General features: G+C 40.3%; 1 protein-coding gene across 6 annotated transcripts in view; it reads right to left on the bottom strand.

The window, feature by feature from the left end:
* Positions 1–632: 632 nt before the first annotated feature.
* Positions 633–25,061, bottom strand: part of atp11a (ATPase phospholipid transporting 11A) — a 55,267-nt gene continuing 30,838 nt past the window's right edge. Inside the window, exons 3-33 of one of the 6 annotated variants that reach the window (XM_088403052.1) lie at positions 24,746–24,835; positions 23,398–23,478; positions 23,216–23,323; positions 20,911–21,039; positions 20,704–20,807; positions 20,554–20,601; positions 19,399–19,463; positions 19,208–19,289; positions 18,573–18,723; positions 18,303–18,500; positions 18,109–18,222; positions 17,960–18,019; positions 17,111–17,277; positions 16,948–17,019; positions 16,761–16,834; positions 16,575–16,678; positions 16,311–16,492; positions 15,094–15,342; positions 14,815–14,992; positions 14,602–14,704; positions 13,644–13,789; positions 13,511–13,570; positions 13,309–13,436; positions 11,017–11,152; positions 10,491–10,514; positions 6,833–6,898; positions 6,664–6,767; positions 6,410–6,575; positions 4,177–4,304; positions 3,373–3,440; positions 633–2,728 (exon numbers count right to left, since the gene is read on the bottom strand). In XM_088403052.1, the coding sequence (XP_088259178.1) occupies positions 3,389–3,440; positions 4,177–4,304; positions 6,410–6,575; positions 6,664–6,767; positions 6,833–6,898; positions 10,491–10,514; positions 11,017–11,152; positions 13,309–13,436; positions 13,511–13,570; positions 13,644–13,789; positions 14,602–14,704; positions 14,815–14,992; positions 15,094–15,342; positions 16,311–16,492; positions 16,575–16,678; positions 16,761–16,834; positions 16,948–17,019; positions 17,111–17,277; positions 17,960–18,019; positions 18,109–18,222; positions 18,303–18,500; positions 18,573–18,723; positions 19,208–19,289; positions 19,399–19,463; positions 20,554–20,601; positions 20,704–20,807; positions 20,911–21,039; positions 23,216–23,323; positions 23,398–23,478; positions 24,746–24,835 (3,369 nt within the window). In that variant the 3' untranslated portion in view covers positions 633–2,728; positions 3,373–3,388. Of the gene's footprint in view, positions 4,305–5,018; positions 5,109–6,409; positions 6,576–6,663; positions 6,768–6,832; positions 6,899–10,490; positions 10,515–11,016; positions 11,153–13,308; positions 13,437–13,510; positions 13,571–13,643; positions 13,790–14,601; positions 14,705–14,814; positions 14,993–15,093; positions 15,343–16,310; positions 16,493–16,574; positions 16,679–16,760; positions 16,835–16,947; positions 17,020–17,110; positions 17,278–17,959; positions 18,020–18,108; positions 18,223–18,302; positions 18,501–18,572; positions 18,724–19,207; positions 19,290–19,398; positions 19,464–20,553; positions 20,602–20,703; positions 20,808–20,910; positions 21,040–23,215; positions 23,324–23,397; positions 23,479–24,745; positions 24,836–25,061 lie in introns of all 6 variants that reach the window. The other 5 variants (XM_088403042.1, XM_088403061.1, XM_088403025.1 and 2 more) reach the window with 5 other exon arrangements.

Here is a 25,061-nt window from a genome sequence, read left to right as displayed (position 1 = left end):
GGACTTTTCTCGTACCGATACCGCAGTGTTTTTGGCGAATTTGGGGAAAAGAGTAATTACATTACATTTGTAATGCATTGCTCCTCAGATTATCAGCAAACTCTGCAGGCAGTGCAGGAACTTGAAAATGATGCTAACCATTTGAATCAGGTGTGTTTGAGAGAGAAACATTGAAAACCTGCAAGATACTGGAACTGCAGGACTGGAAGGCTCTTGGTAAGTTCAAAATATAGTAATAGAGGGAGATCCAGAGCTTTGTTTGTTTTTACAAATGATGGGAAAGCATAACGTGATTATCAGACATTATAGCATGTAAAAAAAAAACAACAAAAAAAACTGGAAAAGCAATAATTAAAATGCGGACAGATTACTCGATACATTTGTTTTTTTGCAAAACAACAGTCTGCTGTCATCCACCAGAACCTATTGCAAAATTTGCACTTGACTTATACTATTTATTTATGTGTCCCTCCCCATAAAAATAATGCTTAATTTATTACCAACATAAAGAATAAATGCAAATACATTTGCATAGTAGAATTATGAAGGCAATTTAACTGAATTTATTTATTTCTGTTTGGGGGTGGGCAGCATGATCGATGTTGCCTCGAAAGAAAAAATTGACACTCATCTTTAATGGGCCCACTGTGTTTTTATTTAAGTTAATGTACTGTTTCATTCTATGGCTACATACAGGGTTGGCAAGCACCCACAATTTAATCTTGATACGACTGTCTAAACAGCATACAAAAGGCTGCAAATTTGTACACAAATAAACATAACATTTATTAACTTATTAACTGTGTTGGGTATTTGAGTCAACACTTATTTACTGAGCAACACAGGACATTACAATAGATATAGATAGAAAATAACGTGTGAAATTGAACATTCTACTTGAAAGCTGTCAGTTTAGATGGCTTTGGCAGGGACAAGTGCAATCGGTGCCCTGCTGGCCCTAAATACACATTAATATCTTTGGAAGCATTTAAAGCAAAGGGCAATTCACCTGACCAAGACACATTTCCACAAAACACCAAAGGCATCCTTTTTAATCTTTTAAACATGCATGGTCAAGTGTTTTGTCCATCCTAATCCACTTTATGTGTCAAATCAACACTGCCAGAAAGTAAGATAGCTTTAAGTACCCAGAGCACAGGTGTCAAACTCAAGGCCAGGGGGCCACATCAGGCCCACCACATCCTTTTATGTGGCCCGCAAAAATGCTGATTTGTCTATACATTTCTGTCTGAAATGCCAATTTAGCAAGTTGTCTTCAACTTTTAAAAATTTGGCGGGGAACAATAATGACATTTTGTTCCCGTCTTTTCTTTGAACTGTTATTACGGGCCTCTGATTTTCAAACTACTTAAGTGTGTGAGGAACTTCAAAAATTTGTTTCACCTCACAGTCATTCCGGCCATCTGACAGAAACTGTAACTACAATGTGGCCCATGATAAAAATGAGTTTGATACACCTGACCTAGAGGTACATGAGAAAATGAGATACAAATGTAGATGCACTGTCTGTCATAAACCAACTGCAACACAAGTCCAAAAAGTGACGCATTTAAGAAATGCAGGTAATCAGTTCAAAATAAAGTCACAGTTTGTAAAATTGATTGATTGCATTTAACCCCTGGGGGAAAATTCGACCCAACTCGGGCTTTTTGATGTGTGATATCGAAGGAAAAGCATACAAAAAAAAAAAAAAAACACACTAGGAAGCTAAGATATTGCATAGATTGTCAAAACAACGACTTTCAATATGCCACGCTGACGTCCCTTCTAAATGCTTTTCAAACGGGAGGTGGAGACATATACCCTATAAGTGTAAAATTTACTGTTCTGTCGTTTACTGCCATTCAAAATTGGAAATATTGTCAATTTTGGACATATTGAAAACCCAATGTTTTATCATGCCATTTTCCCCGATTTTTGTATTAATCCTTTCAACAACAACTCACTCAACTCACCGGCCACAATAGAAATTTTTGTGTTGACACCCCAAAACCACCGGTTGGTGCTAGGGGCCAACTTATGACATTTGCAAGCCTTTAAATGATTGGCTTAGCCTGGACTCCCATAATGCATAAGTCTTCACATCACATCATTTTTAGCACGTAAAGGGGTGTATATATATATATATATATATATATATATATATATATATATATATATATATATATATATGTGTTATGATCCAATCAAGGTCAGCCCAAGTTGGGTGATAATAAGGCCAGGCTAGTAAAAAATCCCCAGACACCCAGGGGTTAAATAAATCTTCTTGCATTTGCAGCATATAAACATTAAAAAAATACATACAAATAAAGAAAAGATACCAAAGTGGTCAAATGTTTGTGCAGTTTGTTCTTTGATTGGTTTCCAGTGCTGTTCGGAGGGAGCTGTGTTTACATTCACCTGCCCAGTGATGGACCCACATATAGACACACACACACACACACACACACACACACACACACATACTCTGCATTGCAGAGATATCAGCTACACAAGGCACCTACATTACAGGAAGCAGCTACAAATATCCGAAGCAGCGACAAGGCTTTGGTTGAGAGACATCAAGTCGGGAGTAACATTTCTTCTACTCCTTTCTATTCACGTGAAGGAGCGGCAGTGACATGTGAGGAGGAGGATCAAACAAAGTGAAGCTGGTGGTCACATGGGCTGGACCACATCAGCAGCGTTGTTTCCATAAAGTAAAGAACTGGACCAGAGTGGGAAGGCAAAAGAGAAAAAGAAGAAAGGGGAGGAGGCAGTTGAAAATCACATTGACTAAACTGATATTTTATCCACAGGATTTACGTTAAACTGTATAAAAACTACTCTTATGGGATCAAGGTATCACCATCACAGGCATACAATATAAGACTGATTTAACAGAAGAGCAAACTAGCTGTAGCCGCCACATTGTCACCCTACACCTATGATAAATGTGAAAGATGCAGTATGCTCTACACAACAGCCAAGGCGACCAGACAGCTAGCACACATTCACCCCACTGCTATTGTTAGCAGAAGATTCCTTAGAAAAAGGGCCACAAGTAAAGGCGACAGGTAGAGTGCTATGAAGTAAGATTGCTGTCAAAAAAACGTATGAGTATTTCACTATTCGTATGAGTACGACTCTCATACGAATGGTGAAACGCGCATACGTCTTTTTGACAGCGATCTTACTCCATCGAGTGCTAGTAGCATACATGCTAATATAATGTGTACTCTACGCAGGCAAAACACAATATATACTGTAATGGCTATGTGCTAGATGCTAGCTAAACTAGGCAAACCCAGAAGCCTCTGAATGTTGGACGTAAACAGGTAGGCTTCAGCCCTCTTGAGCAACCTTTCTTACACTGTTGCAGTGTGTCCTATGAAGCATTTCGGGGCAATGTGTTTGCATGCAGGCAGGACCAGTTAGTTCTATAGAAGACACAGACACAGAGCACATGGACAGTGAGAAAGAAGGATGGAAGGAAGAAGGCGATGTTTGCTCAATTCATAGAGGTGCTCCCATGGTCATAGTCATAATCATCGTCATCACAATTTTAATCTGCACATACAGTATACATATACACATACATATATATACACATATATTATATATATACACATATATTATATATATATATATATATATATATATATATATAGATAAAACACATCTCAAAAATGCAAGTGCACTTCATGATGAAAGGGTCAGTACACAGGATTCCAGTGGCAATGTTGATCTTCAAAGCCGTGACACCAAGCCCTTATCGGAATGTAGTCCTCTTCATCACCACCCCACAATGCTTTGCGTCATGCTTGGCTGCTGCCATGAAGGTCACTTTCAATTACTTGCAGTTAGGATATGCATACCCACTATTGGCAACAGCTTCTGTTACTCCTGCGTAGCGACATCGATAGCTTAGCAAAGCTCGAATTTAAAGGTTGCGGATCCATCTGAAAAGAATTCAAGTAATTCTGATAAAAAAAAAAAAAAAAAAAAATCGACTTCAGGTCAATAAGTTAGACTGAGGTCTCTGGGCCACCCCCACTGAAGGTAAAGGTTGTGGTGCGCTTGACATCAGTGAACCCCAGCAGGGGTGTGAAGGTGCAATAGTCTGGCGGCCTTTGCCAGCGTGTCAACATGGCTTTCTTGGTAAAATGTTCAGACCTTGTAGGGTTAGGCGTGTTCCTGCGGTTGCCAGAACTTGGACGGCGGCTGCCAGTCATGGGGACACCATGGATAGATGACAGGGGGGTGAACTCCGAAAGCTGACCCTTGTATAGTTTATCAGCATTCTATGTGATTAGCAGAAGGGAGAGAAAAAATATTATTATGAAAAGTTGCAGATGAGCTACACTAACATCCCAGTTGATTCATGAATAGATTCCTTTAGAGTTTGATGCAAGCTTTCAACTGAAAGCATGTATTTGCAGTTTCTACTGTGATAGATCAACTGGGATGTTGTGTCCACTTTGATAGCTTCCAGTTTAAAAAACAAACCCCATGCAAAAAAAAAAAAAAAAAAAAAAGTTATCCGCCCCATGGACGCTTCAAGAAAGACGATGCACTCAGCCACCAGAGGGCCCCACAGATTCAAAATGATCAAACCACCAAAGCAGCCCACACATATGCAAAACCACCTGACAGTTAAACCCAAACAAACTTCATTACAACTTCGTTATTAGATCAGGACACATATGCAAACACACACACACGGGCAAATTGAGCTTTACCATGCTGAGGCCCTCTAGGCCTGTGTCACAGCTAGACCACCAAGCAAGAGGTCAGAACTCAGGCAGGCTTCGGCCTCCTCATAAGCTCTATTATCTGTCGCATGCTGCATACGCCAACACACACCAGACACAAACACACAAAGACAAACATTTTTTTTTTTTCTTTTCATCACTGAATCCGGATGTGACCAGCTTCATGCAAATGAGCACAAAAAGGAACGTGGTAGGAAAAAGGAAGTGGAGGCAGGCTGAAAGGAAATGCAGTGGACGGGTCACCTTAGGGGAGGGCTAGAAACTGATTCTGCTGGAGGTCTGAGACAGCATAAAGATGGTGGAAGGCTGAGAGGCAAGGCACCGGCGCTTCATCTGCCAGGGGAGCAGAATCGCAGGTGGTGTAAAGAGGAACCAGGAAGTCAGAGGATTGTGAGGAAAAGTAAGGAAAGCTAGAACATTACAGCTCAATCACATCTGTAAGAAGATACAGTAATCCCTCGTTTTTGCGGTTAATGGGGACCGAAACCCCACCGCGATAACTGAAAAACCGCAAAGTACTGTACTACAAGACACGGGCACCAATGAGGAGTGGATTTCAACTTCTGAGCGGGAGTGGGTTACAACTTCTCCCCTCAGTGGTCGATTGCCGCACCGGGAGTCAATCATGCATCTTGTAGGAGTGCCCCTTGGGCCGATTGAAAGATTGACTGGCCAGTCACGTTTGGTCATTGCGGGGTAAGTTCTCTGAGTCAATCCCACACGAGTGGCCGGAAAAGAGGAGGAGGGAGGATAGCTTTTGGATCCTCTTACCTTTTGTAATTAATTGGAATTTCAAGTGTAAACTCTGCTTTTTAATCATGTTTGGTCATCTACTTGCTCGAACGCAGTTAAACGTCCGAGTGCCTACTAACTGCGGCTCGCCACTATCCAGACTACGTACAACCAACATATGGAAACGAGAAGGAATAACACTACGGTAATTGTATAAGGTTTAAGGTTTAAGTAAATATGTGTACTGCAGTAGTTCGGTGTCCGAGGAGTGCCCATGTCATGTGCGCTCACAGTTAACTCGTCTGTCTGGCATTCAGGGAACCTGCGCATCCGTGATGCACAGAGGGTGTGCGAAGTAGCGAGGCATCACTGTATACACAATTTAAGTGATATTTATTCCAACTGAAGTTAAGAGGGAGAGAAAACTTCAAACAATCAGGATGATTATTAGCTCTCTACAAGTAAAGGGAGAGGAGAAGGTTTAGATCACAGATCATATGGAAGAAGCTCATTGCCATAGTGAGTCAAACAACATTTTGAACTGGCCAATGAATGCACTTCAGCTGACAGGATTGGAATGATATTAGGGAAACAATTTAAAGCTTCAGATTCCAGTCGCACCTCAAGGCAAACACGAACTCTACAAAACTACATTTACTGGTTTGACATGGAGTGAATGAGCATTGACATGCACACAGAGAGGCTGACCGACTTACATCCACAAGAGCAGGAACATAACCCAATCCTGCATACATCTGCTGACCCACAGTCATCAGTTAGACTTGACAGTCACAGTCTTACCAAACTATAATTGTCACAATTAATGCTGGAAGTAAATCCGGTAAGTAGGGCAAAAGGCGTTTGTTACCCGGTAACGACGCACGCAACGACCAAGACCTTACCTGTATACGTTCAGTTGTAGTAGGCCACAGCGACCTCCAAATGACCTTTTTCAGTACATCTGGTAGAAGACTAGCTGTAATCAGCAGTACTATACTAAGCCAGGCAGGACCACTGGACAACATCTGCATGAATACATAGTACATTCTTTGGTAGTTGAGGAAGGGCCTGTGGGAGACAAGACATATACGGAAAGGTTGTTTATCAGAGAGAAGAGATCAACATTAAAGAGAGAAACAACATGTACAAAGCTTACCAGATGATACCTCCCCACAGCAGAGAGAACACCACGAAAAAGATAAGCGAGCCCCAAATCACAAAATGGTTAATCCAGGTCCAGTAATGTGTATCGAGGGCCAACTGGCGGCAGAACAGACATGGCAGTGAGCACGTGCGCGCTCTTATTTTGCATGTGTATGATGTACCTTGAATGTAACTATGAAGACCAGCACAGTAAAGACCAGCGTCCCAAAGGTCCAGTTTCCAAACATCTGTAGAAAAAAATCCCAGTTGTTCCTGTAAACTGCCCATTTAAGATATTTTTTACATTCGACACAATGATTATTTTAAAGTAAAACATACATACAAGCAAAAATCATTGAACATGTCAATAATGTGTGCACAAAATCAACATGAGTCAATCAATCAAACAGATGGTGAACAGCAACATGAAACGGAGGGAGGGACAACAGGTGTTGTTAAGATCGATACTTGGATTATGCAATTGTCATGTTGATGTAATGTCGGGTAATTAAATCAGCGACAACAAAAGTACCGTATTTTTCGGACTACAAACCGCACCTGAATATAAGCCGCAAAAGCAAAAATTGAGCAAAAATACTTTTTTTTTTGTCATGGAAAAAACGCACTGGATTGTAAACCGCAGGTCGTGGCATCAGATATTTACATAGAAAAGTGGTACATGTTATTTTTGTTGTTTTTTTTATGTAAAGCCTTTTTAAATTGCCTGCTTTACAGCAACATTCTATCTTCAACAGACGTTTAGTTTGCATGTTCAGCACCAACATATTTAAAGAAAACAAAAGTTTGTTGCACCACGGATGGCTTGTTGTGGTGACCAGACATAAAATCACTATTGTAGTTACTCACTATTGTAGTTTACGAAGATGATCTTAAAAGTCATCTCACTGAGAATTTAGGGTCATCGAGAGGTAAAAAAAAAAAAAAAAAAAAGACGAGATGAGATGAGATTTAAAGTCATCTCGCTAGGATTTTAGGGTAATGTACGTCAATGTTAGTTAGTATGTTCTGTGTTCTTATTCGAAATAATAATCGGATAAACGACCCCTGCGTTTTGATCTTCGATGCCCGGTACTTACTATAAAGCACCGTAACAATAATCGAAAGTAATAAATTATAATTAAACTATGGCAATTCATTAACCAAAATAAAGAAACAGTGACATCTAGTGACCTTAATTATATATATATATATATATATATATATATATATATATATATATATATATATATATATATATATATATATATATATATATATATATATATACACACACACACACGTCACAGTTTTATACAAGATTTTATTCAATTCATAAAATTTTAAAAATATTTTTAATACTTTATTAAATTCTTTTTGAGCACAGCCATCGATTTGAGTCTTTTCAGTTCTATTTCATCGTTGTTTGCATTGAATCAATAGACACATTTGTTTTTCCTGTACAATGTCTCCCAGTGGCTGGAAAAAACAAAAAAGCTAACAAAGAAAACTTACAGATAAGCCGCAGGGCTAGAATCCTGAGAAAAAGTTGCAGTTTATAGTCTGAAAAGTATGGTACTAAGCCCGGGCCCTGCATTTTTGTCCATATTATTCCTTCATTCTGCAAAAACACATTCTTTTTGAAGTTGAATCCATTACAATTCTCTTGCCAAGGTCATATTCGCACATGGACATCAGTAAATAGAATACAACAAAGTCAAAAGGCGCCAAGTGCCAAAAAACCTTTCAAACACTTCTCTATATGGCAACAACAACAACAAAAAAGTCCTCCTGCTGTACTTAGAGAACAGCTTCTCCACTCATTAATTCTTTCTCGCAAGAATGGTCCAGACAAACGCCATCTTCACATAGGCACAACTAAATGCATAATCTTATGCCTGTGCTCTTCTATCGTTGACACACATACAAAAAGTGCTAAGTGTTTACCTTTAAAGGTTCAATGGCTCATCACTGAACAGTACTTATCCATTATTGTTCGTGTTTGGGGAACTGGATTGAGACTATTGGAGCACCCCGCACACGATCAAAATTGTTAAATGGCTCATTTTTTTCATCTTAAAGAGTTGAGATATCCTAATCCTTGTAAGTGAACCTTACCCATGGGTAGCTATTGTATTTGTCTACCAAATGGGGCGGCATGGTTCATCGATAAAATGGTTGTGTCCGAACCGAGATGCTGTGGGATTTATCTTTCCACCATTGTAGTAACCGTGGCAAACTGTCGTTGAGCAAAACACTGAACCCCCAGTTGCTCCTGATGCAGTGGCATCAGTAGGTAAATGAATCGTCAATGTAAAGCGCCTTGAGTACCTAAGGTTAAAAAAAGCGCTATATAAGTGCAAGCCAATCAGAGCTTGTAAAAGCATTTTGATTGACACAGCTTAGTATCCAATGAGATTGCTTGTACGCTATCCATTGACGCACTCTCGTTTGCCCTGTGTTCACCCAAAAAGGGCAAAAGAGAGTGCGTCAACACGGACTTGGGCAGGTGAATTACTTTTAATATTATTATTATTACTGTATTGTATCATTTGACAGAAATACCTTGTTAGTTTTTGTACTTTAATAATATAAGCCCACCCCTCCCGCCCACGTCGATGTGACGCACTCTCGTTTGCTCCTTCCGGGTGAACACAACAAGCAATCTCATTGGATATCAAGCTGTCAATCAATGTGCTTTTACAAGCTCTGATTGGCTGGTTTTGTGGCACAAACGTAACGCGTGAGCAGAACTGAGCGAGCGCAGAGGACGACTCGAGCGCGCGAGAGCTCGATGTTGAGCAAACGCGATGTTGAGCGAGGGAGGGAGGAGTATCGCGAACGAGAGCGAGATGTTGAGCGCGAGAATGCTATTGCGAGCGAGCAAAAAGGAATTTTGAGCGAGAAACTTCTTTTCAAGAACTTTTTTTCTGCGCTCAAAATCTGCTTTCGCTCGCTCAGTTTGATTTTCAACGCTCAATTTTTTTTTTCCGCGCATGCGTAATTGTGGCACAAATATAACGCCATATGTTAGCATGTGCAAAGGTTTTGCATTGACAAGTACCGTATTTTCCGCACTTTAAGGCGCACCGGGTTGTAAGGCGCATCCTCAATTAATGACATAGTTTAAAACCTTTCCCATATATAATGCGCACCGGATTATAAGGCGCACCCTCAAATAATGACATTTGAAAACTTTTTCAATCACAATATAGTAATAATCAAAGTAATAACAATAATAACTCTAAACTCTCAATAGCATAATAACTCAATGCCAATATGACCAAACTTGTTCAACTGTAAACACACAAAAGAAACAGGTAAAGCTTACTTTATCAGTTCATTCCCCATCTACAAATCCCAATCTCAATATTGATCCATATATAAGGCGCACCATCAGCTTTTTAAAAAAATTAAGGCTTTTGGGTGCGCCTTATAGTGCGGAAAATAGTGCAGTACTCATTTGAAACTAATTAACATGTTGTATTGAAAGGAATTGCATTTGTAATTCAGTTCTATGGTTAATTTAGTCAATGTAATTTGTGTACATTTTGAGGCGGCATCCCCAAAAGTAATTGAGACTCCAGCAAGCTCCAGCGAGGTGAGCTCATATTTTATGTACACTCCCCCCTTGTTGGGGACCCCTGCCCTATGGTACGCTTTTTTCTGAAATTGCACAAGGGCATAAGCTTACATGGTGAATATGCTACTAGCCTACAGCTGGTGTCGACAGCAAGCATCAAGAGGGATATTATTGAAACGTGAGTGGGTTATGTATGAGGCAGTGTGACGGGTCGAAATGGGAATCTTGAATGGGTGACAGTAAGACGTTTGCCTGCTTACCATCTGAGTGTTGGTTGTCATTAGCTGGGAGAAGGAAAAGAGAAGCATATAGAAAAGGCAACACAAAAGGTAAGAGAAGAAGAAAACAAAGGCAAAAAAATGAAAATCATAAAAACCTTAACGGCAGTTTGCTAACTACAGGAAAAATAAACACGTGCAAAGAAAAACAACCAAGAAGCTGACAAAGTCTTAGAACAGGAACACCGGCCAAGAATGAAAGAAGGCAGACTGATGATGGTGACATTTGAGTAGGCAGTCTAAAATGCTCTCTGATATCTAACACCGACCATGCACAACAGTAGATTTGCACCTGGACATTGTGCCTTAATAAAATAATCTTAAACGACAGTAGTTAGACAATACATTCACAACGGTTTGTGGTTTGTTTTATGACTTTGTAGTATTATTGCTCTTATTTTCTTACCTGAGCCTATTTGTCTTCAAATATTTTAAATTGTTTTGGCAACCTCAACTTAGACTTATAATAGACTTAGGCAGAGGATTGTTGTGGACATATTGGGGCTACCTGTCCGTTGCTTGTAAAGGTGGTGTTGTCGAACAGGAAGTAAGCTCCAAAAAACATCACAATGGCATCATATACACCTAAGACAGTCCAGTATATGAAGCTGGGCCACCGCAATAATGAGTTCTTGGCAATGTCTCTGTGGAGGTAAGGAAATTATGATGTTGAGCAATAGCACATATATAAATCAATACCTGTAGAGTTACTTTTGAATTAGCAGCTACATACATTTTTCTAGCCATATTTTTGGAATATTGTCTAGCACAGGGGTTCTCAAACATTTTGGAGTCAGGGTCCCCTCTCAGAAAGCAAATTTTCCAAGGACCCCCATTGCAAACAAAACAATCATTAAAGCCAATCATGAGTGGCCTTTTTTATTCACCAACAGACAATTCACCACCAATTTGACAACAATCATATTTGTTACTTTTGAGCGCTACTGTTTTGAAGTTTCGAAAATAAACATTGCACACCTCCTTTTAACAAACCGGGACAATTTCTTCCAAAAAGTTTGCTGCCAATTATTTAGTCAAAAACAGCATTATAAAATAAAATGCCTCTTTAGCTTTGCTGGCTTCATTGTTAGCAAGCAATTGTAGAAAAAAAGAAACAAAAACACATTGACAAATTTCAAAATGATTACATTTTTAAAACTATATTGAACTGGTTGAATTGATGGCTTTATTGAAGAGTCGTGAATATCTTCACAATTTAATATAAAATAAAATGAACACAAATGTAGTATACATTTTTGATTAATAATTCAATGTTCTGTCCTTCCTATATGTTAAAATGGTTTCTATCTGGGTAGACAGACAGTGCCCAATCAATGCACTACCAACAGAGGCCCGAGGGGACGCCAGTAAACAAAGACTAAGCCGGACAAGGGACAAATCTGTCACTGTTAAAAGATAAACTAAAGCAGTTCCAGAACGCCCACATTTTTTTCACGGACCCCTTGCAGCCAGGCCACAGACTTCGGGGGTCCGCGGACCCCACTTTGAGAACCACTGGTCTAGCGCAGTCTATCAAAGTTCTGACAGAAACGGTTGGAAAATACAATAGCATTCCTCAATGTTTGAACATTATGGACTTCAGATAAAACAGTGAAATAGTTTTTTATTTCTCCGAGTACAAGCAGAGTTTTTTCACCCTCATTTTAAACCCCCATATAAGGGAGGTTGACTTCTGACCAAATGACTCAAAACAGACCAATTTTTTCCACGTATCTGTGTTTGAATGACATTCATTCGAAATTGAAATAATCATGGAAACCATCTTTGTGACCCAATGTGCCAACCAATAGCAGACCAGCATCTTCATTACCCCGTGTCGCCGACCAATAGTAGACCAGTATCTTAGGGAGCCGTTACGCAACCAATAGCAGACCAGCGTCGTAGTGACGTAAGCGGCAACCTTTTACGTTACGGTCTGATCTCACAACAGTCATCACTTGGGTAAAGAACATCCCAAGTATTATGATCAGCAAATAATCCCTGAAGACCTCCCATTTCAAACAAATCGGACGGGTCCGAAGATGACTACCTGTGGAAGAGTAACGTGGACGTTTGCGCAAAATGACGAACAGCAAGGAGAAGGACGTCTGGGATTGAAATGGGAGCAGCTATTTGGTGTGTCGGATAGTGATAATGACTTTGGGGGCTTTTAGATGAATTCACATTCAACTGTGTCAAAATATAAAGTATTGAAACTTCAAATTATTTTATTACTGCGACATTGGTTTCAGCATTTGCGTCTACGTGCGTGCAATTTGCCTCGGACTTGTCTTGTTTCCGCCCCCTCCTCCTTCATAACAGCAACAGTATGTCGTTCGATAAACAATGACGAAATGCATCTAAAAGTAACATAATTTCGTCATTTCAATTACACACACCATGTGTTATAATTGGACAGCTATTAAAAGTCAGGGGTAGACCTAGACTTGCGTTTTTATTTTAAAAAAAAATCACTTAAATTAAAGCAAAAAGGTTGGGGGGAACTTGTACTCAGAGAAATACGGTAGTCACGCATCACAGTCCATGCATTGTATATTCATATTAAACGTCACATTTTTTGTTTAGTTGAAGCAAAAATATTTTTTGTCTTTTTATTAGCCCAATCACTTCTGGACCTACAAGTAACTCTTTTGTTGACTGAGTATTTTTCGGAGGTGTAACAGGTAGCACCATAGTAAGGCTTTGAAATCACTCAGAAAAATGCCCATGTCATCATTTTCAGAGACCCTTATGACTGCTCTGGACCGAAAGAAGTCAGTCAATTATAGCATGCTCCAACCTGTACAGAGATGGGTCCTTCTTCAGGATGTCCATGTTAATGTGCTGCTCAATGAGACTGTAGACCAGAATGGGAAGCGAAGTGAAGCTGATGTTGTACAGAGTCAAGTAGGCTGTATCATACAGTGGCTGAGGATGAGGAGAGGCAAAATGATACATTACATTTGATCATTTGTGGCATATTTCTGTGTGAGAGTCTCTACCTGTTGTGAGAAACCACAGAAGAACTGGTATAGGAATTGCGGAAAGATGAAACAGACGTTCTGGGGGAGGGAAGCGAAAACACAATTGGTCTATCGCATTTTGCAAGAAAACAACACACACTTTACACTTTACCTTGTAAAAGAAGTATTGTACAAGTTCAGAGATACGTATGTAGTAATAGTGTCCATGGACAAGTAGAATTTTCTTGAGGTGTTTGAATTTCGGGATGGCATAGTCACTGTTCCTCGCTGCCTGACGTCCCTCTTTACCCATGATACCTGAAAGAAAAAGGCCAGCTGTTTTGTTCCTTGAAGTGCTTCTCAAGCTTAACCCCTGGGTGTCCAGGGTCTTTTCACTAGCCTGGCCTTATTATCACCAAACTTGGGCTGATATTGACAAAATGTTCAGTGGCATCAGCTCTATCCATACATATATACATTTTTTGAGAGGGGCGGGACTACGCACCCTTTATGTAACGAAATGGTAAACATGCGATAATAGCAAAAGTAACTATTCTATATATTTATACATTTCTGAAATTGAAATAGGATATGTATTATGTCATAGTTAGAGTGTCTTTTGAAAACTTTTAAACGATGGGAGTCCAGGCTAAAACAATCAAAATCCTTGAAAGACTTGCAAAATGTCATAATTTGGCTGCGATTGCCACCCCGTTGCTTTGGGTCGTCAACACAAAAAATTTAATAGCGCCCCGTTCAAAAGTTGCCGTTGGAAGGATTAATACAAAAATCGGGAGGGAAATGCATGATAAAACATCGGGTTCTCACTATGGTCAAAATTAACATAATTTCCAATTTTGAATACCAGTAAATGAGCCCGGCTAATTTTGACACCTGTAGGGTATACCTCTCGACCTCCCATTTGCAAGCGTTTAGAAGGGACGGCAGCGTGGCATATTGAACGTTGTCATGTTTTGACATTCTATGCAATATTTTAGCCTCCTAGTGTGTTTTTGTATGCTTTTCCTTTGATATCACACATCAAAAACATCAAAAAGCCCAATTTGGGCCCAAATTTAATCCAGGGGTTAAACTTGTGCAAGTGTTAAGTGTTTAAAAAAAGTGTTAACCTATCCCAACATGGGCTTCAAGGATCATGCTGACATCATTGGCTCCATCGCCGATGGCGAGTGTGATTGGATGCTCTTTGGAGGTCTTGATCAGCTTCACAACCTAGGATGGTCAAAAGATCCAAACGAAAGGAAACCAGTAATCCTTGGTCTCCTATTTGAAAACATGAAATCATCAAACTTAGAAGAAGAAGTGGTTGCTTTCATTTACACCTGTGCTTTCTGAAGCGGTGCCATTCGACAGCAGAGTACGGCACTGCAGTTGCGGCAGATTTCTAGAAAAATGTCTTTGTAGTTCCCCGTGTTGGAGTCCTCTTGGCTTGGCTTCATCACTGTTGAAAGGGTTGCTCCGTCGATGATGAGGCCATAGTCCATGTAGTCACCTGATAAACTGCACAAAACCATGCAAGATCCCACTCTATGCACTAACTAAGCGACTTTCAGCTGCAATTTCCACAAAACTGGTGATATCTTTTAGACATGAAAACACACCCAGAAATGTCCCTGGTCATGCCGCCGTGCTGCCTGAGGACAGTTCTGCTCAGATCAAACAGGACATCGTGAAGGCTCTGCTCCTCTGTGCGCTTGGTGGTTAGTTCCAGGATCTGCGTGTTGCGGTGGAAAAGCTTGCTGGCGTAGCAAGTGGCGGCTGCAGTCTCCATTTTGTCACCGGTCAGCACCCACACCTTCATGCCAGCCTTGTGTAAAGACTCAATGGTGTCTGCCGCTTTTTCTTGCAGTCTGTATTGGTTAAGAGACAACACACAACCCTGGACAGCACGTAGAAACTCCACACAGAAAGCTAAGTGCTAAGATTACATATAGAGTGGAACTTACTTACAAAATTAATTCATTCTGGAAGTAATTTTGTAAGGTGAATCTTTCATAAGTAGAGCTGCTATTTACATGTAAATAACCTAATCCGTTCCAAGCCCCCCAAAATGCTTGTAAACCCTTTAAATTAATCATATTAATTGTAGCAGTTGACAAAATGAATGCTGTTCACTTGTTTGCCGTGAGATGGTGCTGGTGTGTTGGTGATGGGTGCAGAGTGACCTTTTTTGGACGTTTATATTGTATGTTTTTGTTTTACATGTCCAGTGATAATGGAATCATTTACAAGTCACAGGAGCAATAATATTTACTTTTTGTATTATTTTGAGCATCTAAGTTTACTTACAGGTCATGCGAAGTGCTTCCTGTGTGATGTCATTACATAAGTGCTAACGATGTACTAACGACGTGAATGTCAGGCGCGCAGGCCCAAAGTGTTTGTACAATGTTAGCCGCAGCTAATGTAAATGTTATGTTTTTTCGTTTTGTAAATTGTTGGTGGGAAGTGTGGGTGAAATGAGTAAAGTTGAAGACCACAGTAAACATCGATGCAAAAAACTGTTGTCTTGTTTGTGGGCAAGCTGGCATGTTAACAAAGCATAAAGATGTATCAGAAACCATAAAAAATATGGTAGACAACACGGGTTGTGATAATATATGACATTACAGTCATGTTGGCGTAAGCACTGTCTCATATGCCAACAATGTCGCCTTTCGTGTCTTGAATTTTCTCTCGTTACTAGAGACAATATTTTCTCCGCCGAGGCATTTCCTAAGCTAAATTTTTCGTAAGGAGAGGCATTTGTGTGTAGACTGACCACTGTACTACATTTGCAAGTGAGTTAGACGAGTTCAAAATGGATGCTGTCGTCTACCTGTCTTCCACAGCAGTGGCTCCCAAAAGGATGAGGTCTTTCTCAATAATGTCGTAAGCCTCCGCCAGCCGTTTGTCCCGGTCCTGTAGTGCCAACTTGGCTCTACTCAACAGCTGGCATACCTCCTGGTACTGCACTGGGCTAAGAAGCCGATATGCCACACAGAGCGTCCTCAGACCCTCCTTGAGAAAGATTCAGTTGTTTGATACAAGAGGGAAACACGGTGCAGGATGTCTTGGAATATGTATGCACGTGTGTTCTCACCACTGCATTGTGCTCCACCCGAGCTCTGACTTGATCCACTTTGCCCGATATAACCCTTGGGAAAATGGATGAGTCTGCTCCTTTGCAGAAAAGGTACAGCTCACCTTCACAAACGGGCACATAGACAAAGAAGAAATATATAACGGGTAGGTCTGATGAGTAACCCTAACAGAATATCCATATTACCAGTGCTGGCCCTGACAATGACGCTCATCCTTCGTCTGACCGAGTCAAAGGTCAGAACGTCAAGGAGTTCAAACCTGATTGGGGGAGGGACAGTGTAAATCAATGCAATGCAGATCAATGAGAGAAGGAAGACAACAGATGGAATTGATAGATTTAAAAAAAAAAAAAGTTTTCCAGAAACACTGACCTCTCAATCTTCTCATCTCTGTTAAGGATCTCCATGTGACTGTCCTTGAGTCTCAGGTATGTGAAGCCAAGCCTTTTGCACAACACAAACACGACAACAAACCTATTCTTGTACTATATGAGTCTTTATAAAAAGTTGTGTGATATTTATGACAGAAAGGCACCTCTTCATGCCCTCCACAAGCGCCACCTCATCCGGGGATGACGAGATGTAGAAGGAAGTGGACTTGCCCTGGTGAAGGCCCTGTTTGAAGCCGTCTACAGTTTCCTCTTCTTTCACTTGCACAGTGTGGCATAAGCACAGCGCACGGAAAAACAGTTCCTCGCGCTCCTATTGTTTTTTTGACAGCCAACACAGTTACTCTCACTTTCTTCAACACAAGTACTGTAATAAACACGCTTAACACTTTCAGTGCCAAGCGTTATCGGAAAAGGCAACCCCTAGAGTGCCTGCCGATTTCGAGAATTTTGACGCATCTTTCAAAGCGGACAGAATTTTGTATTGTATGTCTACGTAGGCAGTGGTGGTGCCAATTGAAACGTTGGATTCCATTCTTTACATAGAAGAAGAAAGATTTCACTTTATTCCGTTCTTTAGTGATCAGTGTTTGAAAATAGTGACACCAAGTGATTTTGATCAAAAGGAGAAAATGAGCCTTTTTCGAGAAGATGTTTTCTGCACAACAGAGACTTTGACACTAATATGTTTTTTAGTAGCATCTGAAACATCTCAACAATCCTTACATCCGATAAAACGTGAACAAAAAAAAGGGGAAATGTGTTCTTTATGGCAAAATAACAGCCTGGGCATACATGTGACTACATTAAAACGATTGGCCTAATATTAAGAGGAGCGCTGGCCATGAGTGTCATCTACCCATTCAATTTAAAAGACAAAAAAAACAAAAACGTAGTTGATGAGAATTCTCATCACCCGCAACCAACCTAAGTATTTTACATGATGAAAATTCTCGTCTATGGCACTGAAAGAGTTAATCTGTGTTCTCTCCCACCCTGGCCTCAGGTCCCGGTGATGTGTCAATCATGTCCATGCTACCTGCACCAGGCATCACCTAAAAACATAAAACAATGAGGATATAACGGAAGACGTAAGAGATGCAGAAATTTATCGTTTGATGAAAAACATGCATTTTACAATTACCTGCCCATTACAAATAGCTTGGGCGACATAAACATGTCCATCCACACAGCACTCAATGAACTCCATATTGTTCTCTGTCAGCGTCCCCGTCTTATCAGTAAACACATACTCCACCTGAAGAGAAAAATAAAAGGCTAACTCTATGAACATGTCACCTGGACAAATGTTTTGACAAAAGTTATGACATGGGGTACCTGTCCCAACTCTTCATTAAGGTCTGATGTGTTGACTACCGCCCTTTCCCCAAGCTCCTGATCAAACATCTCATCATCCCACATGATGAAATAGGAGCCCAGAAACTTCTGCATCTCCACGGTGACGTACATAGAAACAGGAATGATGTAGTTGAATAGGACCATAAAAGCCAGGAAATCGGTGAAGGCCCTGATCACCTGTGGAGGCAAGAGGATCCTATAAGAAGCTCAACACGGAAAAGTCTCCAGCAGTGTGACAAGCTGACTCACGATGTTTCTCTGCCTCTCTGCCTCAGTTCTCTGATCGTACCAGGGCTCGTCTCTGATAGGGTCAGCTTGCCAGGCATATTTTAGCACCGTGTTGATAAGGGCCTTGCTGATGAGAATGCATAGGTAGACCACCAAATAGGCGTTCATTGACCTGCCAATGCAAAAGCTGTTAAATACCCATAGTAATCCTATGCGTAAAAAAAAAAGTGCCTGGATATTAAACTAGGTTGTAAACGTAATGGTGGAATATGTTATAGTTTGGAGTTCAAATTCAAACTTTGGCCTTTTTATGTGGCATTGGCTTGTGTAGGTTTCCTCCCACATTCCAAAACATGTATCTAATTTCAATTAAATACTCTAAATTTTTCCTTAGATCTGAATGTGAGTGTCAACGGTAGCTTGTGGATTTGCAGCCTGTGTCTTGAGGGTGTAGCAAGTCCCCCAACTGGGGCTCCGGCCCAACCACCACTCCGGTGAGCATGTATTGAAAATAGATGGATAGATGGAAGGATGATTTCAAACCAAAACATTCCTGTTAAGAGCATTCCAGGTTGAGAAATCGAAATTCTAAATTTCAGATTTCACTAGCAGCATTTATACAAGTTTGATGAATAGAAACGTGATAAAAAGCCTACTTTTCCACTGCGGAGCGTTTCTGAGATTTGGACTGGTAGTTGAGAGCCATTTTTGTTTCCATCCCAGTGTAGATGGCAACTGCTACAATAAGGAAATGACAGAAATATTTATTCGATCAGAATTTCGTGTTTTGGGAACATCGACAAATAACATTACATATATGATCCTGAAACGTTCTGCTTTATTTTACCATAAATGTACTCTGTGTTCTTCAGCGTGGCCCCTCTGAGAAGCAGGTTCTCTGATCCCAATGGCCTGTGAACAGCAATGATAGCCTGGTAGTTTTGAGTTGCCCTTTCCAGTCATCCCAAAAATGTTCCGGGTCTGGATGGTTCCCCCAAGCGTCTACCAGGACCGATCTAAGTACATAGTCAAGACGGGTCTTCGGCTACCCACCAGGGCAGCTTGAGGGGAGCGTGTTTTGCAAACTAATGCTGATTGGTAGGTTGAAGTTGGGTGTGTGTTGTTTAGGTATCAGCAGCTATGTGTGTGTGTGTGTGTGTGTGTGTGTGCGTGGGTGTGTGTGTATGTATGTATGTATGTATGTATGTATGTATGAATAGGGCTAATGTCATTGAACATTTTGAGGGGTTGAAAGTAAATATATACTGTATTTGATGATGTTATGACCCTTTCAAAGTCAGCCAAAGTTGGGTGATAATAAGGCCAGGCTTGTGAAAAAAATCCCTGGACCCCCAGAAGTGAATCTAGACTCTAGATTAACTTCTAGATTCTAGAGCATTGGTTTTTAACCTTGTTGGAAGTGCATTCACCAAACCCTTCTTGAGCGATAAAATGAAATATGATTTTACTCAAATTTTAAAACATAGGTAATTCATGTTTTTACAGGTCTTACTGGTTCAACTTGGTACTGCAAATCATTCAAGATGAGTGGAATGAGTGGAGTGGACAATGAGTGGAATCGGGTTCTGTCAAATGTGTGAATACATATTGTACATAAATGTCCGACCACTGTCTTTTTCAGCTCTACATAGTTAGTCTGGATTAAAATATTAAGAAAGAAATCACACAATGTACTACCAAGTCAGTCACACATTGACCACTGAGAGCATTAAACTCCCCACAGCACTGATTGGCCAAGTGATATAACGTGTAAAGTGATGACCAATTACAAAATTATCACAAACTGACAAGATGAGTCGCATGTGTCTACCTCTGCAGCGAAGGCTTCGCCAAACCCGAGACTGAACCCTTTGGGTTTGATCAAATCTAGGGTTAAGAACCAGTGATATAGAGGAAATATCTCGTACTGCACAACATTTGTTACAAAAGTAGACTGACACCAATCTACCCTGTCTATGAAGGGTACGCAAGACAAATTTACCTCGCCACTGGCTCATTGTTCATGTAAATGTTGATGCGACCAACAAACCTATCAGGGAAAACAAGGAACAAATAAGGAGGGAAAAATAAGTTGAAAAATTTATTCTATGAGAGTTCCACGCTGGTGAATGGAGAAGCAGGTTTCACTGACTTGTATAGGTCTGGCTGTGGTTGTTCACATTCAATGGTAGCGTGGATTGAGTCCACCTCCTTCTCGGCATTGTAGGCTTTGGTGTCCTGTACTGCATAGTATGTCTGAGAATGGAGGACACAAATTATTCTTGACAGAGGCACTCTGCCATGAAACTGCTGAGATTTGTCAGGTAAGTGTCCAGAATAAGAAGAAATGCTCACACACTTTGTGACTGCTCTCGCCATCCAGACTGGCTGTGGTAACATAGCAGGTTCCATCATCTCGTGACGAGGACAAAAGGATGAGATCGCAGGGGAATGATTCGTCTTCCCTCACAAAGACTATGTCTCCCACCTGAGGAAATCAAGTAAAGAAGTATCTTATCTGTCATTCATGTCTCTCTGAGTGTCTTTATGAACCTAAACCTGAGATACAAATTGAACACTGTGGCAAAAAAAGTATAAAATTTTTACTTAAAAAAAAACCCATCTCTGTAGCTATAATAAGAAAACATAAGAATAACATACAAATGATCATGAAGTACAATCTCTTTTCTGCTGAAATTACTGGCCCTGAGCATGTATGTTGTTGCTCATATGTATCTCAAGCATATTTAAGTATAGATGTCTTAATTGGTTTCTTGGCATTATTCTGCTGTCAATTTGGAAGCCATTAATAGGGCATAGTTATTATATATATGTACGCATATTCTCTCTGGCCTTGCATGGGTTCTCGCCGGGCACTCCGGCTTCCTCACACCCTCCAAAAACATACATGGCAGGTGTAATTGGGTGCATGAATGGTTGTTCATCTCTGTGTGCCCTGCGATTGGCGGGCAACCTGTTCAGGGTGTCCCCCGCCTACTGCCCCTAGTCAGCTGGGATTGGCACCAGCACAGACTTTGTCTACTGATCATGATGGCCAGTAATATGGCCCTCACAAACCAATAAATCTATGGGGTAACAAAAGGTGAAACGTAAAGACCTCGGTACAACTCTCACAACTTTATACATACCTTTCATCGCCTGTATCTATAACTCAGAGGTTGAAATTTTTCTTCAGTATGAGGCAATAGAACATGCTATTCAGTAGGGATGAGACAAGATCTTGTACGGCGAGATCTCAACAGAATGGAACACTATGAGATTTCTCGTCCCTGCACAGCACTAGATCAGTTTTTTATTTTGTTGCTTTTTGAACCAGAAGTACAATGTAACACACAGGCGATAGCACTGCATGAGAGTAAAACAAAGGCAAACTTGGCAAGAAGGCCACACAACACTTCAGAATAAAGTTTATAATAGTGCAACAAAACGTATGGACACGGATGGCTTTGTACATTTTTAATTTCAAGGTCTTCCTGGAGCATGTCATGAAAACTGTTATGACTTGGCCAGTGTTGGGAGTAATGAATTACAAAAGTAATGCACTTACTTTAATGCATTACTTTTTGCTGTAACATGGTAGTGTAGTATGTTTCACACAAAAAAAATCATATTTAACTCGATACAAATGAGAGTAATGCAATGCATTCCAGTGCATTTTTAGCATGAAAAATGAGCCCCCCCCCAAAAAAAAAATAATTGCTAAAATCACCAGACGATAAGAGGAGAAAAGTCCAGGGCAAAATGTTTACTTGCTGTTGTAGGCATCTACCACAGCAGAGATGAATACAGCAGCAGCAGACGAAAGGTTGATTATGGATAATATGTATACGTACAAGATGGACATAAGGCCATTACTTTCAGTTCGTCAGCGAAAAAGACAAGAAGAATATAAAATTTAGGTGCAATATCTAAAGAGCTATCCAAATAGCAGCAGTAATTTTACAAAACATTTAGAGCGGTGCCATAGTAATGTGAAGTTAGCGAAAAAACACGCGAAGAATTGAGAGTGGGGATAAAACAAAGCAGGCGAAATTAGTGCTGTCACTCATGGATGCCACTTCCACCTCACGAGGTTAGGAGATTTGTGGCAGTGCATGTCGTGTACGTAGAAGATTTGCTGCCGCTTTCCACAGTGGATTCACCAGCATTGCAAAACCTTGTCAGCAAGATGCCTGCCGCAACTAGCAACAGCTGCAGCTGAAAGTTCAGCATGTAATGAAGGCAACTCTCCTGTTTGTTTACGTTTGCACACTAGATTGTTAATTTTACTGCAGTCTGCTCAATAAAAAGAAACTATTTAATGCAATCTGCTTAATGAAATACGGAGGGAGCCCTTCTGGTGCCGTAAATGGGTGTCGGCTGTTCAGCTGAATCGTAGGTTATTAATGATGAATAGGATTACAACTTCCCCAAAATTAAGCAAAAGCTTTTATATCCAAGATAGAAGTTTTAATAAGATCATGGGGAGCTCTTTGATGTGTTCATTGAGTTAGTAGTCACACATAATGGTGTTATTTTTCCCCCACTTCATCTTGCAATTAGCTGAAAGTCACCTCCCTTCCTTTAGAATAATTTTTGATTTGTGTCTCGTCTCATTCCTACTGTTCAGGGTGAGAGTGATTGATATGGACACACAAACTCACCCGCAGTTTGCGACTTTGCTTGCAGATCACTTTGCCATGTTGCAGCACGTGGACAGGACATTGGTTGACGGCGTTGTCGGCCTTGTGTCTCAGCCAATCCTCATAACCCTGACAAATAGAAGGTACCCCAATGGTGAATGTTGACACGTGTCATGGCATGACATCAGACGTTAAGCTCTCACCTGTTTGATTGCTGTAACTGTGATGACAAAGAAGAGAGGCAGTCCACTCGTGACCGGACTGGTAGGTGTGTCAATGATCAACTGAAAAAAGACAAAAAGGAAAGAGATTTCCCAGCTTTAAAACAGCGCAGCAATGACATGTGTTCATTTACAACATATAGAGCTATTTATGTCACCTCTATGAGTACACACTTTTTCTTAAAATTAAATGGTACGAAAAGAACAGGTCTAAATCGATGCAACTAGACAGAATCATCACAAGAAGAAAACCATCAAATATTGGGTAACCGATTAAAGTCCCACATCTGCTTTCCAACAGTAGGCCTTTTCTTTCACTGAAACATGAAACTAACAGGGGTTTACGAGATTAAACCTTTCCGCGGTTGGGATTGTAACGCCAATTCGCCATATGGCGGGCAATCCAAACCTATGTTAATTAGCTAATGTGTGTAAAATTCCAGGTAAAAACATCAACATTGTATATACATATTAAAAACTGGTAACAAAATAGTATCGGAAGTGCTATTCAAATATAATGTACATACACAATAGTAAAGTAAGTGCAACTTATATATGATATACATGTATACAATTAAATGACATCATAAATAAAAATTACATAAAGGATTCATTTACCTTCAAAGTGAAGTGACGAGCTTGTTATAGCCACATTCCCTAGCGAGGGTAGCCTTGTCTAGCTTAGCCTAGCCTAGCCTTCTTCATTTTTCTTGATTATCTCCAGCTTCATTTCCATACCAATCATCTTCTTACTTCTCTTTAACATGACTATCAATCTTGGGACCCATGGCTAACAAATTCAAGTTTGAATTTAGCACTAAAATGCACAATAAATACGAAATTGTGAGTACTCACACGAGTGAGCCATTTTGACATTGTGACACCGACCAATAGTAGACCAGCATCTTCGTGACTCAATAACGCCGACCAATAGCAGAATAGTATTTTAGGGAGTCGTGACGCCGACCAAGAGCAGACCAGAATTGTAGTGACGTAAGCAGTGACGCGTGTAGAGACGTATGAGCGCGGTGCACACGCACACTGACCGCCATGTTTCAGAAGAGAAGTTGTTGTTTTTGATGTCGTAAGGCAAAAAAATGGCATAAAGATGGGACAAAAAAAAGTCTTGGCCCATGTCGTAAGGCGAAAAAAAGATAAGACAGGGAAGTTGAAAACCAGGGGTCCAACGTAATCCTGACCTGTTTACGTCATCGACAATCTTACAAATTTCTAGTGGCAGGGTTTACTATTATTCCAAACTGTACAACGGTGAAATCATTTTTAAAGAAAGTATACAAAAAATAAAGATAACTTTAATGCAGTGTTTTACCTGAACCAGAAATATGATGAGAAAGTAGAAATTGGCAACTCTCCGGAACTGCTCAAACATATTTTTGGGAATGAAGTTCCAAAACGTGTACTGGGGAGACAAAGCAGTTGTCAGTTCATTCATCTGGAATAATTCTGTGAGCGTTTAAGATTCAATTACAAATTCAAATAACACACTGTAAGTTTGGGAGGACCCCCAGGGGTCTGTGAAGTGATTCGGGTTATTAATAAAATAATATGTATATATTTGTGTTCATTTCATATTATTTTCTATTACCACTTTAATATTTTTTTTTTAAATGTACAATTTTTTAAAA

Source organism: Hippichthys cyanospilos, chromosome 2 (genome assembly GCF_059441005.1).
Source record: "Hippichthys cyanospilos isolate Australia breed blue-spotted pipefish chromosome 2, RoL_Hcya_1.0, whole genome shotgun sequence".
Taxonomy (NCBI): domain Eukaryota; kingdom Metazoa; phylum Chordata; class Actinopteri; order Syngnathiformes; family Syngnathidae; genus Hippichthys; species Hippichthys cyanospilos.
The sequence above is the reverse complement of the archived record's forward strand: the minus strand, read 5'-3'. Positions and strand labels throughout refer to the sequence as shown.